The following is a 17,105-nucleotide window of genomic DNA, read 5'->3' as shown; positions in this document are numbered from 1 at the left end:
AGTTGTAATAATATTGCAATATAAGATATGACAGTCTTTTATTTAACAACTCCGTTGTATTAATACCTAAGTAGTAATATTAATAATTATAAAGAGAGAAAATGTATAATTTAATTACTATATTTATTGGGCAGGTGGAGAAACTGGAGATGATGACAAGCCACTACGTGATACATTTAACTATCGCTTACGCTCAGTGCCGCTGAAACGCAGTCATTTAAAAACAACACACCTTTTTTTGTAATTTAATAAAACAAACGCACAGGCATGGGTCTTTAAAACCAACTAAACCGTTGTGAACTCTTGCATTACATTAGTTTCTCATCTTTTTTGACGCCTCCCACCACTAAACCACCATCAAAATGCAACAGAGTGAATCTGACCAACGCATCCATGGATTCTACTAGTTGAACTTGGTACTTAGCACTAAAACTTATGAAACTGCATCCGAATATACGGTCTGACAATAATATTGCAAAAATTGGTGAAAATTTGGAATCAGCCTGCAGCGTCAGTATTTCCGGACCGATACAACTTGGGGATCTTCATAAAACGAGGCTAGGTGGTTATTTCTCAAAGGGCCGTCAAAACATCTGAACCTCTTATTTTATGGATGTCCATAGGCGGCGGTGATTGCGGTCCATCAGGTGACCCGCCTGCTCGTTTTCCCCTTAACATATAATAGTACATTATTGTCGTGGCCTGGAAGTAGGCAATTGCTGGCTGAGTACGAGTAATAAACTAATACAAGCTATGCATTGCTATTACAACCGAGACTAATATAAAGCTTTTCTCAAAAATGGTGAGTAATTCTGAAATAGAATAAAAAAAATCTCAAAATATATTATAACATTTAATTTTATTCCAAGTTTATTCCAATGTTTTTCTTATGCTTTCCCGCCTTTTGTTCATTAAAAATAAACTGCAGGTGTATTTTTCCACCGAAAACACAAGTTGTTTCAGACCCAATAGATAAAGTGGAGTTCCATTCCAACAAAATATCTGATACCGGCCTTACTTGGCTGTACACGACTTGTGCCAACATTTCCAAGGCCTGTTTAACTTTTAAAAAAATTGTCTCGACAATAATAAATTACTTTCGAGCTAGCGCGCCTGCAATCTTTTTAACTTTTTAATTTTTCGCTGACCATGAACTATGCACCACCTTCTGATATGTAAAGAATAATGTCAACTTTTACGGACATTTTTGGGAAAAAAAGATTTCGCTACCCTTAACTTAGAATCAATAGTAAATCAACCCCTAATATACTGACCGGCACAATTTTTTTTGGCCCCACTACATACAAAATGACCTATTATTAGTTACAGTCGAGTGCTTCATTTTTTGCCGCTCAGTATAAATTTTTAAATTTGCTAACTTTCGTTCCAAAATCCAGTGTAGGGTAAGCCTTATCAGAGACTTTTCTTGACTGCCGATTTTTTCGCCCTAGAGGTGATGTGACGAGATAACCCTAGTCAGTAGGATTTTTAGGCTGACCGTGGCGTGGACAAGAGAATTAATCTTACTGGATGGAGGGAATTCCCTACAAATGCAGCTATTCCAAAATTTCACTAATCACCAATACCGTCTATCTACCATCTTTTAGCATGATGGTTAGCTCTACAAAGAGCTGAATAACCCTCCCTACAGCATTTCTTACTCTCCATCATGTAAGAGGAATATCGTCACCAATTACGTAATGAGCAGTTAGATCATTCATAATGTAAAACTGAAATGCGCCCAATAATAATTATACGGACTTTTCGTATTATTAGATAAATTACAACTACTACCACGGAGTAAACTGCTGTGAACGACACAACAATACACGTTGATGATGTGATGATACAGTCTACATCAGATATTTCGGAGCGGCCAAGGTGGTCATAAATATCGGCAAATGCACTATTATTAAGGTATTAGAGTTCATGTATCTATATTTTTGACCACCTTGGCCGCTCCGAAATATTTATCTGATGGCGACTGTGCGTACTCACATCTTAATAATAGTAATAATAGAGGGTTTAATAAAACCAAATAAGTGGTTTTAATAACTATGTTTAATTAGAAATATCATTACAACATCATCCATCCACATAATCAATTGAACAGGTTAAGCGTTCTTAGCGAGCGTCTCGGCCTTGGCTGCAACTTCCTCGATGGGGCCGACCATGTAGAAGGCGACCTCGGGCAGGTGGTCGTACTCGCCGCCCAGGATCTTGGAGAAGCCCTTGATGGTCTCCGCGAGCGGCACCAGCTTGCCAGGGTGGCCCGTGAACACCTCAGCCACCTGGAAGGGCTGCGACAGGAAGCGCTGGATCTTGCGCGCGCGCGACACGGTCAGCTTGTCCTCCTCAGACAGCTCGTCCATGCCCAGGATGGCGATGATGTCTTGCAGCGATTTGTAGTCCTGGAGGATCTTCTGCACGCCGCGCGCCACGTTGTAGTGCTCGGCGCCGATTACGTTGGGGTCCATGATGCGCGAGGTGGAGTCGAGCGGGTCCACGGCCGGGTAGATGCCCAGCTCGGCGATGGCACGCGACAGCACCGTGGTGGCGTCCAAGTGGGCAAAGGTGGTTGCGGGCGCGGGGTCGGTTAAGTCGTCCGCGGGCACGTAGATGGCCTGCACCGACGTGATGGAGCCCTTGCGCGTGGTGGTGATGCGCTCCTGCATGGTACCCATGTCTGTGGCCAGCGTGGGCTGGTACCCTACGGCGGAGGGGATACGGCCCAGCAGCGCAGACACCTCTGAGCCAGCCTGTGTGAAACGGAAGATGTTGTCAATGAACAGCAGCACATCCTGACCCTCCTGGTCACGGAAGTATTCAGCCACGGTGAGCCCAGTCAGCGCCACACGCGCGCGCGCGCCTGGAGGCTCGTTCATCTGGCCGTACACCAGCGACACCTTAGAGGTCTTGTCCTTGAGCGAGATGACGCCTGACTCGATCATCTCCTGGTACAAGTCGTTGCCCTCGCGCGTGCGCTCGCCCACGCCCGCGAACACGGAGTACCCGCCGTGCGCCTTGGCCACATTGTTGATCAGCTCCATGATGAGCACGGTCTTGCCGACGCCGGCTCCGCCGAACAGCCCGATCTTGCCGCCCTTGACGTAAGGCGCCAGCAGGTCCACCACCTTGATGCCGGTCACCAGGATCTCCTGCTCCACGGACATCTCCACGAACTCCGGCGCCTCGGCGTGGATGGCGGCCCTCTTGTCGGTGGGGATGGGGCCGCGCTCGTCGATGGGCTCGCCGATCACGTTGATGATGCGCCCGAGGGTCTCCGCGCCCACGGGGATGCGGATGGGCGAGCCCGAGTCCAGCACGGCCTGGCCGCGCACCAGCCCCTCCGTGCCGTCCATGGCGATCGTGCGCACCGTGTTCTCGCCCAAGTGCTGCGCCACTTCCAGCACCAGCCGCGGCTGACGGTTCTGCACCTCCAGCGCGTTCAGGATGGACGGCAGGTTGTCATCGAACTGGACGTCCACCACGGCACCGATTACGGCCACAACCTTACCTTGCCCCTTGCCTGCTGCGGCTTTTGCTGCATAATCCCTCTTGTTGACGGCAGAAACGGCTACGACTTTTCCACATTCTGTGACGGCTTTCTCAGCCACGGACTTCGCAGCTAAAAAGCCGCTTCCAACCCTACTTACTGCCCCCAACATTTTTCGAATAGAAGGAGCACTTGGATGAAGAAAAATCGGCGGCCGGAATTATGTAACGTGAACACGACCGATGGCAGACAATTTCGGTCATAGACAAAATTGAATATCGTTATCTAACCTAACATCACCCACTTCCGCCAATCAATGTAAAAGTGTTTTCGAACAGCCAGCCAAAAGTTATAAATATTACAAGTTCAATTTCAAAGTAATCTAAAAAACTAGTATGAAAATTCTAATGGGTAGTAAGTTCTAAAAAAAGAATACTTTTGATATTTGGGAGCCGAAATCATGATTTTGTTTGATCTAGAATTCAACAATATGCCATTGTCTTTATATCTATGGTTAGTTGTGTGATCTTTTTATACTGTATTTGTCAGCTGTGTTTATTGTCAGGACCTGTCAGTGTCATTCTGTCTGTCAATATGTCAATTTACTTCACGCTCAGTCGCATTCGCATTGGTATATTTTTGGATGTAGAAAATGAGGATTTATAATTTACTCTAAACGCCATTACATTTCCGCGATCGTACAAAACATGTACAGAAGTCGTATGATAACTCGGGTAACTTTTAAAATTCTCAAACGATACGACAGTTAAGTGATAGAATATCAATTTAATATCTTATTTATTATTTTAACTTTAGGTCCTGTGGCGGCAGAGAAATCACATTAAACTTGATTATGCAAGGCACATCATATATACTCCAATCAGAATCCCGCCAATACGAGAGCAAAACACACTGACGGTGAATGATAGCTATGTGAAGAAATTTATGAAAGCTGTTGGTTGGATGGACCAATCTAGAGCAGTAGGTTTTTTATACGTACGATAAGTAGAAATAACCAAAAGAAATATTATGTTACCATATTTTGAACATGAAACTAGCGTGAAGCTCACTCATATGTTACCATGTTTTTTGTGTGAAAGCTTTTTTATATTTAACTACATTTAAAATAAGTTTTATGACACAATTGTTTGCTTTAAACTTTACTTAGAATTATTTTTTTTCTAGCGCCTTAAACTCACTGGATACTTCCTTTATGAAAGTGTACCAGACAGAGTGGAGTACATGGAATGGGTTAATGAATTAAATTTGCCAGACACATTTGCTTCGTGGTTCACAATAACGGAGCTGCATGTCTGGCTGCTTCTAGTTCGATACATGGCTGAAGACATCATACCTAGTGTTGAAGATAAAAATAAATATGTAAAGGGTGATGGACATTTTGTCAGAAACTGTATTATAGAGGCCCTGTGGGCAGATGTGGGGAATAGAATAAAGTTGTTAGAGGTAATTTATTTATTCAACATATTTAATTGTTTGGAACACAAACAGACATACATAGCTTATGAACAAATAATAATATAGGGTTAAACATTGATAAAACAGTGTGGGTTATATTATAATTTAGATTAACCGTTTGTTTTGAAAGGAAATAAATAATACTTATTTTTAATGATTGAAATTGGGCTTAAATTATTGTACGGAGCGATGGCAAGCGCCCTGACGGAATGTCGTTGATACCCTGGAAGACTGGCCGTGCGCTGGTGTGGGACGCTACCTGTACAGATACCCTGGCGGCATCCTACCTACCAGCAACTACCAAATGTGCGGGGGCGGCGGCAGACGCCCGGGAACGCCTTAAGGTCACAAAATATAGCTGTCTCGGCGCCCAATATCATTTCTTTGCTTTCGGCGTCGACTCTAGGTCCTTGGGGTAAGGGTGCGCTGGAGCTACACAGGGAGCTCAGCAATAGGTTAAGGGAGGCAACAGGCAACCCTCGCGCCGGCAGCTTTCTCGCGCAAAGAATTTCAATCGCAGTTCAACGCGGGAATGCTGCCTGCGTGATGGGCACCATGCCAAGAGGCCCACCTCTCTTTTTTAATTAAAGTTTTAGTTTTAGTTATTTTAATTTAATAGTTGTTTTAGTCCTATGGATATTTTGTATTTTCATGATTACTATTATAATTATATATTTTTTATTTTACCCATGCTTATTCACTCTAAAATTCTCCTTTCTGTTATAGTCTAATTTAAATAATTTGTTTTTTTAGGATGACATGGACTTCAAATTATTCACATTGTTAACTTATTTATATTTCCATATTCCAGGGAGCAAATCCAGCTATTGCTAGAAAACAGGTGTCGGAGTTGTCGGAACAATTCCAAGCAGCTCTAGTGGGGTATGATGAAGGAATTTCTGATGATCGTATCTTGGCAGCAGCAGTGTGGAGACGATTCTACTCCATGTCTGAAAATGCTAATATTGAACATGTTGAGAGGATTGTTCATTTTATTAGACATCAAGTAAAGTATTTTTCTTAATTAGTACCAGGGCTTGTTAATGTTACCAAATTCACATTATAAGTAATGTTACATAACGGTAAAATCGTAAAAATACCTTGTACTGGTATTTAGTACATTGTGTCTTAGGGTGGTAAACAAGGAATTACGAACGAGAGTCTTAGAAGCCCGAAGTCGAAGACTGAGGGCTTTAATGACTCGATGTTCGTAATTCTAGTACCGCCCGTGCGACATACAATGTTTTTCATCACATTTGCGAGTAAAATTGTATATTTGTAAAAGAAAAACTAAGATTTTTCCAAAAATTGCCGATACCGCTGACTACGCTTTTGGCAGCGCCAGCCTCCGCGCCACCCCACCCCACGTAGCATGCGCCCGACTTGCGCGCGCCGCGCTGCAGCACACCATGCAGTATCACACTCATTTACCGACCTTGGGCTTCATGACATGAAAATTAGTACGGGCAATGACTCATTTACCGACCACGGGCTTCATGACAAGCACATTAAGGTCGAGGGTTTTATTTGGGGGGTTGCAACCAAGGTAGCCTGCATGTTACAACACTGTTTACGAGCAAGTGTGATGAAAAAATTATAACGTTACTTGATAACGGTAAATTTTCTTTACGTAGTAGCTAATAGTAGGGCTTGTTAACGTTACCCAATTCACATTATTATAATGTTAAAAAAGTAACATTACTTCAATCGGTAATTTTTCTTTTTAGTTTTTCCGTGACCATGAGACTTGAAATGGACTCAAAACGTCGTGATCAAAATTATAATAGTGAATGCATAATATAATCCGTAAAAAATAGCAACTTAATTATTTTTTGATACGAATTATGTGTTTGTTTGTGCATGCAAAATTAATGGAGTTTAAGAATATGTTTACATAAATTCTTATTTCCTGAGGCATTCTTTTACACACGTAATTAGTTATTTATTATGTTACCTCACTCATCAATTAACTCTAAATTGTGTTGTATGAAGCATATTTATGAAAATACTAGTATAGGTAGTGCCACAAGTTGTAGTGAATGATTACCTACACACACAGCTAAATACACGAATAACTGACAGCATAAAAGGAGAATGAATGTAAATGTCAAAATCCTGCTGTCATTACGTGACATGTTCTTGTGTGTATGGCTTCAATTCTGGTGGCACTACCTATACCCTTAATATTCCATAATATAGAATAATATTTTCTTTATTTTTATGAGAAAAGTAATTTTCTTCACTGTAAGAATAACTGATGACTATCTTTCATAAATAATATGTAACAAGTTCAAACAGTATGTTTTCAAATCTGTATTTTTCTTTTCAGATCAAAGTGCTAGACAAAATACCAAGTGAAGATTTAAAGTGGAAACCTGAAATAAACTGGTTAAGTATACTTAAACATTAATGACAAATTGAAAGTTTGTTAATCATTTGTAAAATAAATATGTAGTTATGTAAAAATTAAAAATTAGTTAATTGTTAATAAAATCACATATATTTATTAAAGCTTTTATATAGGTACTTAATTTACTGAAAAAGGCATTAATATTACTTTGTGAGGGTGGATCCATATCAAAGAATTAAAATCAATCACCTTGTCAAAAATATTTCGCATACTTAAAAGTGGAAGTATGAGGTGGTAGAGGAACATATTTATTGCTATAAATAAATATCATAAATATCATGGGACACTTGACACCAATTGACCTAGTCCCAAACTAAGCAAAGCTTGTATTATGCACACTAGGCAACGGATAAACATACTTATATAGATAAATACATATTAAACATCCAAGACCCGAGAACAAACATTCGTATTATTCATACAAATATCTGCAGCGGCCGGGATTCGAACCCGGAACCTCAAGCTTCGTAGTCAGGTTCTCTAACCACTTAGCCATCCGGTCGTCAAAATGTATTGCTATTTTCACCTACTAGCTTACACACTTACCACAAACGGTGGATAAATATATTTCTTGTGTGCATGATACTGTGTAAAACATCCCATTCTAAAACTGTTTATTTATTTCAGCTCTGCAGGGTTATTTGTAATTCGCCGGAACCCTTCTCAACCTATCACATAGAGACAGTTTTTTATTGTACGTTTTTTTTAATTAACCATAAATTTTCCCATACAAATAAACGTGCACAATAATAATAATAATATTTATAAACGCACACATGTGTGTATGTCTGTAACTCCTCCACGCTAAAACGGCTGGACGGATTTTGATAAAATTTGGTGTGTACCTAGTCGAACACTTGGAATAACACGTAGGCTACGCTCACAACGTTAATGAAATTGTAATTTTTGGAAATTCCCGTAGGAATATACTTAGTAAAGTTTCGGAATTTCAATTCAACTGCTGTACGTTTGTTTAAGTGATAGGAATTCAGGGTTAAAAGGATGCCGATGAATTACAAATAACCTTATACATATACTCGTATCTAGTCAGAAATGTCTTCGATTGTTGCTAGGTACAATTTCCTCAACTCGTCGCATTTTTGCCTTTGCCATAAGACTGTAATGACTGTTTTACATAAATGATCCATTTTGCATTCGATATCGCAATTTTGCCAGTTGACGTGACTTTTTTTCGAAAAATATTCCACGTATAAGTCTAAGAGTTCCGGGTTAGTTGTCGCCATGCTAGTGACAAGGTTATCCATAGATGCAGGCGATAAGTCGGGAAGTTTGAACTTCTGCTTAAAATCGTAGAGTTTAAACCAATGAGGTCTCTTGTTAGGCGTGAGGTTCGCTTTAGTTAGGTTGTAAACGTAGTTATTGATATTTATCGGTTCCTGAAAGGAATACATTTTAAAACTCTGAGCGTTAACACACTGGTAATTTGTGGGCGAAAGTGAAGCGAGCGCGCAACGATTTCGCTGCGAGTGCACAATGGGTATTATGGGGCGTCCTAAATGTAATACGCATTGCAGCTAACTCACTGCGCGCTCGCTTCGCTTTCAAACTAGCCCACAAATCGCCAGTGTGATAATAATAACGCTCTCTTTATCAATCTTTAAATCCGTTTAGCCAGTTTCAATAGGCATAGGATAGGAACTCACGTATGTGGCAGCGTCCAAAGTAACTATTTTATAGTTCAAGTTGTTATTTGCGTAAGGGGTAATGCCACCGGCGCCCCACGCGACGCAGACCGGAGTCCCGTCTGGGCTGTAGAAAATTTTAAACTCGTCCGAGTGCGTGTGCCCGTTGAATTCACCGGATATAGTTGAAGCAAATCTAAAACTCAATTAGGAATGCTACAGGGGAGTTTGTATCCTATCCTATCTAAAAGTTCCGGAATCAAACACAGAAATCAGCATATCAGACATTGACTGATACGCGCAAAAATATATGATATATGGTATAAAGCACACATTGACTGGTAGAGATCGATACACAGGTTGCTTTAAGTCCTGAGGCCTTATAGTCTAACGCACTTGGAATCACGGTAGTTTTTAACCCCGACGCAAAAAAGAGGGGTGTTATAAGTTTGACCGCTATGTGTGTCTGTGTGTCTGTCTGTGGCTCCGTAGCTCTTAAACGGGTGGACCGATTCGAATACGGTTTTTTTTTCATTTGAAATAAGGTTTTCTAACGATGGTTCTTAGACATGTTTCATCAAAATCGGTTTAGCCCTTTTTGAGATAATTAACTTTGAAGTGACAAAGTCGGGGGTTTTCCAACTTATTTTACCACTTGTTTCTGTCACACGGTGTGAGATGAGGGCAGAAATAGATGGTGAATGCGACGCAAAATTACTGGTTAAAACCTACCTACCTACTTGATAGCGTGTTACACCCAAAGAAGCAGGACTTAAAAGTTGTTGCTTGATAAGATATTTGCGCTGCTCGTTTACATTTTACAATGCAATTATTACCTGTTTATGATTCTGTTGTATTCTCTAGTCCATGTTAGTGTGAGATCGGACAAGCCTGACGGTATATGCGTCACAATATGGACCTTTTCTCCCGCCAATTCGGCTTGGTGCAATTCCTCCACCAACCATTGTAAATGCTTCTTGGCGTCAAGGGGATCGTAGACAAGCCACCTAAAAAAAATTACAATCCCTTTCTATCGAGCACCGCACTGTAAGTAGAAAGTAGTAACATTTATATGAACTTACCAATTAAACCTAAAAACAACATTGTTGTTTAACGTAATGACCCTCAATCCTGGCTTGGCCAGCACAGAGTATTCCCCGCGCTCTAGCACGCTGGTCATCGCTGCGTCAGGAAGATAGAAATCCCACTTATCAGCCCACGCTTTGTAGAGCCAGGTGGAATTTAGATTTTCTCCTGTCACATTTGCCGGTGCAAACCTGTGGATAAAATATCCTGAAATGGGCCGAGTTTTGTAGTTTTGAGAAATATTTTCTGAAGAAGATAAGAGTTAACACTGTATTTTGAAGTGTTCAGTTTTCGGAATCATACCTACATAGGTAACAACATTTTTAGGGTTCCGGAGCCAAAATGGCAAAAACGAAACCCTTATAGTTTCACCATGTCTGTCTGTCCGTCCACGGCTTTGCTCAGGGGCTATCAATGCTAGAAATCTGTAATTTTGCATTTTTTTTTTTTTTTATTTTTGTTTTTTTTTTATATATATATATCTATATAATTATATATATAAACTATGCCGACAAAATGGTAATAAAAAATTTTAAAAAAAATTTTTAGGGTTCCTCTCATAGTCGTAAAGTGGGGGTGTTTTTTTTTTCTACCTTATAGTGTGGTTTATCGTTGGATAGGTATTTTAAAACGATTAGGGGTTTGCTAAGACGATTTTTCAATTCAGTGATTTGTTTGCGAAATATTCAACTTTAAAGTGCAAATTTTCATTAAAATCGGGCGGGCATCTAAACCGGTGGGTGGAAAAATTTGAACTCTATTTTCTTCGGCGTGTCCGACACGCTCTTTGCCGGTTTTTAGGTAAAATTTGTAACGATAAAACATGCTATTCCTTTCACAATATAGCATACCCACTTTGATTGACAAGGACGAAATGCTTTGTGTTAGCCACAAAACCTAATTTCATTATTTCAATAAAATATGCTTACATATTCGTAGGTTGAGAGTCGTGGTTACCAATTACAGGTATTACTAAAACTTCGTCGCCGAAACTATTTTTCAATTTATCAACCACGTGACGAGTCATGTTGTTTACCAGTTCGTGTGTTGTCTCCCAAACAAAGTGATCGATGGTGTCGCCAATGTAGTAGACTATATCAATGTTCTGAAATGTATCAACCAACCAGTCATTTAGAAAGATCTTTCTTCTTAATATGTGGATGATGCTCGACCTCCGCTCAGTATGGGCTTCAGTCAATAGGTTTTTGTTCCGCAAGACATTATTTTTACTTTTAGCTCAGCTGTAAGATTACGTTCTACGTTGGCTACTTGTTTTTTGAAACTTTATTGCAGTTTCAGTTAGTTAGTAAGAAAGGTACTAAAGGTTAAGGGGGGCAACTGTTACTCGCGTCCGCAGGATTTACCTACCACAGCCCTGCACGTGTCCCCTGGGTGGTGCTAAAGAGTGACAAAACTTAAGGCGAATTGAACGTTCTTATAAATAGAGAAACGCATAATTATGAGCGGTATCCACATGAAAGGAAATGTTTGTTCTGGGAATCCTGTTCGGGAACCCTTGACTAGAGATGTTGGACCATCAGTTCGCATCCTGCAAATCAATATTGAAGGCATTAGCTCAGCCAAAAGTGACTACCTGCAAAGGCTCCTGCATGAGATGAACATTGACGTAGTCCACATTCAGGAAACCCACACGAAGGATGACTCTGATCTCGAAAGGAGAGGACAAATACCCGGGTACACCTTAGTTAAAGCTGTGCACCACCCTAAGTATGGTATAGCCACTTACGCGAGGTCAAGCCTGAACGACATCCAGTTGATAGACTCCAGCGATGTTGATCTCATTTTCACAGTCACGATCCAAGTTAATAATCTCACAGTAACTAACGTGTACAAGCCGCCGAAAGTGAAATGGCCTCCAAGTGTTTTACCTAACTTTCAACATCCTTGCACTTACATGGGAGATTTCAACAGCCATCACACAATCTGGCGCTATCGAGACATAGACGAGAATGGAGAAGCGCTTGCTCTTTGGGCGGACCTCTGTGATCTCCACCTGTTGTTTGATGCCAAAGACAAGGGTAGCTTTCACTCTGCAAGATGGAACAGGGACTATAATCCCGACTTGACCTTTGTCTCCAGAGACCACCTTGACCAGCCTCTACCTGCAACCTGTACAGTGCTCGGCAATTTTCCAAATAGCCAACATAGACCGATCGTCACAGATATAGGCCTCAAAATACCTCTAGCTAATTCGATGCCTGTGCCTAGGTGGAATTTTGGTCGCGCGGACTGGGATGGTTTCCGGGTGAGCTTGGACACAGAACTTGCAGCAGCAAACTTAGAACCTATCGCCTCGAACTACAGTAAATTTGTTGAACTAGTCATCAAAGCAGCTAAAGTTAACATACCAAGGGGCTATAGGAAAGAATATGTACCTGGCTGGAATTCAGATAGCGAAAAGTTATACCACGAATACCAGGAATCGGAGGATCAGAGTGCTGGAGCAGCATTGCTTCATTCTTTGGACCGAAGCAGGAAGGAAAAGTGGGAATCTGCGGTTGGCAACATGGATTTCAAGAGGTCAAGCAGAAAGGCCTGGAAAGTCTTGCACCGCCTGTCAGGGAAACAACACCCGCAAAAACTTAGCCTGAAAGTCAACCCTGATGCTATTGCCAACCGAATGGTAGACGTAACCAGAGCAAAGAGGGATAAGATGTTTACTAAACGAGTAAAACAAGCGCTGAGAACTGACAGAAGGAGTGCTCCGACTGGGCAGCACCTCTCAAGACCCTTTAGTATTGGTGAAGTCGTGGATGGCATTAAGCTTTTAAAATACGGCAAAGCAGCGGGGCCAGACAACATCTTTAATGAATTCATTCGAGCCATGGGCCCGGTGAGCGTAGGCTGGCTTGCTGCGCTTTTTGACTACATTTTACTTAACAACCGGTTGCCTAAGGAATTCAAGCTGGCAAAGGTCATAGCGGTACTGAAGCCTGGCAAAACAGACGACCGACCTGAAAATTTCCGCCCCATCTCCCTCCTCAGCTGTATCTATAAGCTTCTGGAACGCCTTATCCTTGCTAGAATAACTCCATACGTGGAGGCTGTCATACCACTCGAGCAGGCTGGTTTCAGGGGTGGCAGAAGTTGTACGGATCAGGTCCTAGCCCTAACCACACATATCGAAGCTGGGTTTCAGAGGCAACTAAAATCCACTGCAGTCTTCGTGGACTTAACTGCTGCTTATGATACGGTATGGAAACAAGGGCTGCTATTTAAAATTATTAAAACGATTCCAAGCAGGGAAATAGCAGATATCATCATGAGCATGCTTAGTGAGAGGGAGTTTGAGGTCTACCTGGGTAACGCCAAAAGCCGCAAGAGAAAACTCAATAATGGCCTGCCACAGGGCTCTGTACTTGCCCCGACTCTTTTCAATCTATATATCCACGACTTACCACCGACTGAGGCCACCAAATTCATTTATGCTGATGATATAGCACTTGTATTTCAAGGTAGAGACTTCAAGTCTGGCGAGGAAGTTTTATCATCCGACTTATCACGGCTCAATGAATATTTTAGTTCCTGGCGTCTGATACCAAGCCCAAGCAAGACAGAAGTGGCGTGCTTCCACCTGAATAACCGTATGGCAAACTACCAACCAGCTGTCTCTTTCAAAGGGGAATTACTTAAGTACAATCCCTGCCCAAAATACCTTGGAGTGACACTGGATAGGACTCTGACGTACAAGGAGCACCTCCAAAAGGTATCCTTGAAGGTTGCCTCACGGAACAACATCCTCCATAAACTCTGTGGCACTACCTGGGGTGCCTCCGCTGATTGCCTGCGTACGTCAGCTGCAGCGCTCGTCTTTTCGGCAGCCGAATACTGTGCTCCGGTATGGCTTGAGAGTGCGCACGTACATAAAGTGGACACTAAATTGAATGAGGCCATGCGATGTGTCTCGGGCACAATCAAGTCTACTCCCCTCCACTGGCTCCCAGTTCTCAGCCATATTGCTCCGCCACATCTCCGCAGGATGCAAGCGCTAAAAAGAGAAGCGGAAAAAATACAGGCGGACCAGTCTCTGCCTGTTCACCAGCCTTTCTGTCACCCTCCACCCCAACGGCTTAAATCTCGGCACCCTGCTTGTGTAACAGCCCAAAACGTGGATTTATAGCTAGTTTGTAATTTGCTTTCTTTAGTGTAATTGTTTAATGTTTTACGCCATACGATTAAATAATAAGTAAGAAAGGTACCTTATGTGTTTGAGAAATCCTATCAACGACGTCATCGAACGCCCATAACGGCGTATCACAATTCCTGTAGTCTCCCCAATACCCGGCTGGTTCCGGATCCTTTGCTCGCTTGAACCTCCTTTGGGCTAAACGCCTCATCTCCCTAAGCTTCGGAGCCACACTCAAATCTATCTTAATTCCGTCGTCGGTTCTCACAATAGTTTCTTCGTAAACTAACTCGTCGATGTTGGCACGAAATCTATATTTCGGCGTGTCAAGGGTAAGATTTTGGCCTCTACGGCAGCATACATGCTGATCACATTCGGCTGCGCCGTACGGCTCGTATAAGGGATCTATGTGTGCATCGGAGATTAAGGCGATAGTGAGGGGCTTGTCATTGGTGGGTGGCATCTGGAACATCAAGACATTTTCTGTAATTAAATACCTAATTAAGTACCTAGATACGGATGTAGATATATATATATATATATATATATATATATTATATATATATATATATAATCTACATCCGTATATATATATATATATATATATTATATATATATATATATATATAGGTATGTGGGATTCGGTCGGAGTCTCTATATTTGCTCACTAGATGGTGCTGGTAGTCGCTATACTATTGACTTCTTTAGGTTGTAAGAGGGAGTATCCCACACTCGAAAGCCCAATCCCTTAAAAAACGTTTATATGTATATTATATTCCCACTATATGTTTTTCCTTCTACCCTAAATCTTTCCCATTGTATACGCTCTAAGCTTGACATAAGATTTATACCAACCGTTTGAATTCTAGTTTTCTCTGGTAAGTCGACTTGCCACTCGAATCTGGGGTCCTCGACCGCACAAGCGTTAGGGCCGGGCTCATCCTGCAAAATCAGGCCGCAGATCGTTCGCGAGGTCACCTCGGGCGTGGTTTTGACAATGTGGGTCAAAATAGGCTGAAACATTTACTAATATAATAGGTAGATAGGAAAGACCATCGTTAATTTGTGAGAATACAACTCTTCAAAGGTCAAGGTGGTGTTCCCAGCCATGCGCTTAAAGTGGAATTTGGCTGATTTCACTTCCGATTCCCAAATCCCGCCGAAATGTGTGTACACAGGTGAAAACTAAAGAGCAGTGCTTCATCATTTCAAATAAAAGAGTACCACCACATACCTATGTATTTATTTCAGTGACTATCGATCAACGCTATTAAAGTTAGATACCCACTGTGCGCAATCTTTTAAACTGAATGGTAACTAAGAGCGCTAACTAAGGCTGACGTAGTTTCTATTATCTTTAGCAGTGGACGGATACTCATCTACTGCTAACGCCGTCGGCGGTAAGCGAGCTGGCAGATGAATATAGCGGTCGTAAAATGAGAATAGCGAATTTGCTACGTAGTTAATAACTATTAACTATTGAATAAATAATTTGTATCAAGTGCAATGCAGGCGTTTTTCATTATTAGCATCTTTTTTGGTAACGCACTTGATTGTAATATTGAAGCCCAGGACTCAGTCGAACTACGCACGGTTCATAAACTTTTTCGTTACCATATTCAAGTCCACAGCTCCTTGACAAACAGTGTTACTCTCAAAACCCAAGTACGCGCAAAGGTATGTCATTGGTCGCTTCAGCATATTATGAGTAAGGCCACTTCTCACTCCTTTAATAAACGCAGCAAAGGCACTCCGACATAACCAGCAATCTAGGGTCTAAAAAGTAAGTAAGCATGTGAGAGGATTCGATAAACGACTATTAGATGCAAAAAATCTTATCAAGTTATTCATCATCAGTCATTTCATGACGACGCCAGCAAAAGTGGATGTGCGATTGCAGTGCTCAAAATGATCTATACACGACTCTACAGCCAAGGTAATAAGAGAAGGTTTAGATTAATTTGAGCACCACAGTGCCTAAAGGTTTAGATAGATGAGGAAATTAGTCATTTAGGTTTCCCCTTAAAACAAGTGCAGCGTGACTGCGTCGTGTATACCTACACTACGCCTTTGTACATCTTATTATCCTGTGTTATGTTATTTTCATGTGTTTTATGTACAATAAAGAGTTTTACAATACAATACTATGTCTTATGGCGTCTTTCTCGTCCCTTCAAGAAACACAGATTACACCCCCAATTTCAGAACTATAATAAACAGGTTTTCGCCTGGTGTAGGTATGTTATTTAAATGTATAGGTGTACTAACCGCCCTCGTACTATTCACAAGCGCACTGCGAGTGTAACTAGGTCTACGGAGTATTTCAAATAAGTCCTGTAACCTTTTATCTTCTTTCTTCGACAATGCATTTTTCACGAACTTTTTGAATAAATCTTCAACTACATCTTAAAAGGAATAATATTAGGTAAATAAATTAAAATGATCTACTTAGGGTAGGTAGGTATGTTAAATATAATTCCAAACCTCACCATATGAAAGAAGGTTCGCGTCAGTCGTAGCGACTATAACTAATGTCACAAAAAACACATGTAACTTCACCATAATCCCCTATATTTAATGATGAACAGTCTGCTACTTTATAAAATTTCCATAAAACATTAATACTTCCAAACTACGTAGCATGCGTGATCAGTTAGTTGTAGAGTTTTAGACTTTCAGATTTTGTGTGTACTGGCTTATCATTCTGCGATGTCGATGTGTTAGTAAGTTTAATTAACGCACACGTAAACAAACTCTTATAAAATGCAGTATTGTACGCACAGTAGGTACACGAGAAGATAATAAATTAAATGGCAGTCGTGCTGTGAGTCTTTACAAATAGGTAAA

General features: G+C 41.2%; 3 protein-coding genes across 3 annotated transcripts; 1 reads left to right on the top strand and 2 right to left on the bottom strand.

Moving 5' to 3' along the window:
* Positions 1-2,043: 2,043 nt before the first annotated feature.
* On the bottom strand, positions 2,044-3,779 carry LOC141427504 (ATP synthase subunit beta, mitochondrial-like). The gene has a single exon (XM_074087013.1). The coding sequence runs from the start codon at positions 3,666-3,668 to the stop codon at positions 2,115-2,117; it is 1,554 nt and encodes a 517-aa protein (XP_073943114.1). The 5' UTR covers positions 3,669-3,779; the 3' UTR covers positions 2,044-2,114.
* Positions 3,780-4,074: 295 nt separating this feature from the next.
* Positions 4,075-7,465, top strand: Uqcc1 (Ubiquinol-cytochrome c reductase complex assembly factor 1). The gene is made up of 5 exons (XM_074087014.1): positions 4,075-4,230; positions 4,313-4,477; positions 4,682-4,960; positions 5,784-5,978; positions 7,302-7,465. Exons 1-5 carry the CDS (start codon positions 4,204-4,206, stop codon positions 7,380-7,382), a joined length of 747 nt encoding a protein of 248 aa, XP_073943115.1. The 5' UTR covers positions 4,075-4,203; the 3' UTR covers positions 7,383-7,465.
* Positions 7,466-8,411: 946 nt separating this feature from the next.
* Positions 8,412-17,035, bottom strand: LOC141427502 (sphingomyelin phosphodiesterase 1-like). Its single transcript, XM_074087011.1, has 10 exons — positions 16,748-17,035; positions 16,527-16,663; positions 15,873-16,034; positions 15,114-15,272; positions 14,332-14,721; positions 11,041-11,216; positions 10,108-10,302; positions 9,862-10,032; positions 9,047-9,221; positions 8,412-8,779 (listed from the first exon to the last, which is right to left on the bottom strand). Exons 1-10 carry the CDS (start codon positions 16,818-16,820, stop codon positions 8,426-8,428), a joined length of 1,992 nt encoding a protein of 663 aa, XP_073943112.1. The 5' UTR covers positions 16,821-17,035; the 3' UTR covers positions 8,412-8,425.
* Positions 17,036-17,105: the final 70 nt, after the last annotated feature.

Source organism: Choristoneura fumiferana, chromosome 4 (assembly GCF_025370935.1).
Source record: "Choristoneura fumiferana chromosome 4, NRCan_CFum_1, whole genome shotgun sequence".
NCBI classification, from domain to species: domain Eukaryota; kingdom Metazoa; phylum Arthropoda; class Insecta; order Lepidoptera; family Tortricidae; genus Choristoneura; species Choristoneura fumiferana.
This window is presented reverse-complemented; position numbering and strand designations above follow the sequence as displayed.

Bases quoted from the DNA above. Each gene is read 5' to 3' on its own strand.
- Uqcc1 (XM_074087014.1), top strand. From the start codon at position 4,204: ATGTACAGAAGTCGTATGATAACTCGG. The intron at 4,478-4,681 runs GTAGGTTTTTTA...TTTTTTTTCTAG, and splicing joins GGATGGACCAATCTAGAGCA to CGCCTTAAACTCACTGGATA. The intron at 5,979-7,301 runs GTAAAGTATTTT...TTTTCTTTTCAG, and splicing joins TTCATTTTATTAGACATCAA to ATCAAAGTGCTAGACAAAAT.
- LOC141427502 (XM_074087011.1), bottom strand. From the start codon at position 16,820: ATGGTGAAGTTACATGTGTTTTTTGTGACATTAGTTATAGTCGCTACG. The intron at 16,035-16,526 runs GTTAGTACACCT...CTTACTTTTTAG, and splicing joins TTGTGAATAGTACGAGGGCG to ACCCTAGATTGCTGGTTATG. The intron at 9,222-9,861 runs GTAATAATTGCA...ATTGAGTTTTAG, and splicing joins TACAACAGAATCATAAACAG to ATTTGCTTCAACTATATCCG.
- LOC141427504 (XM_074087013.1), bottom strand. From the start codon at position 3,668: ATGTTGGGGGCAGTAAGTAGGGTTGGAAGCGGCTTTTTAGCTGCGAAG.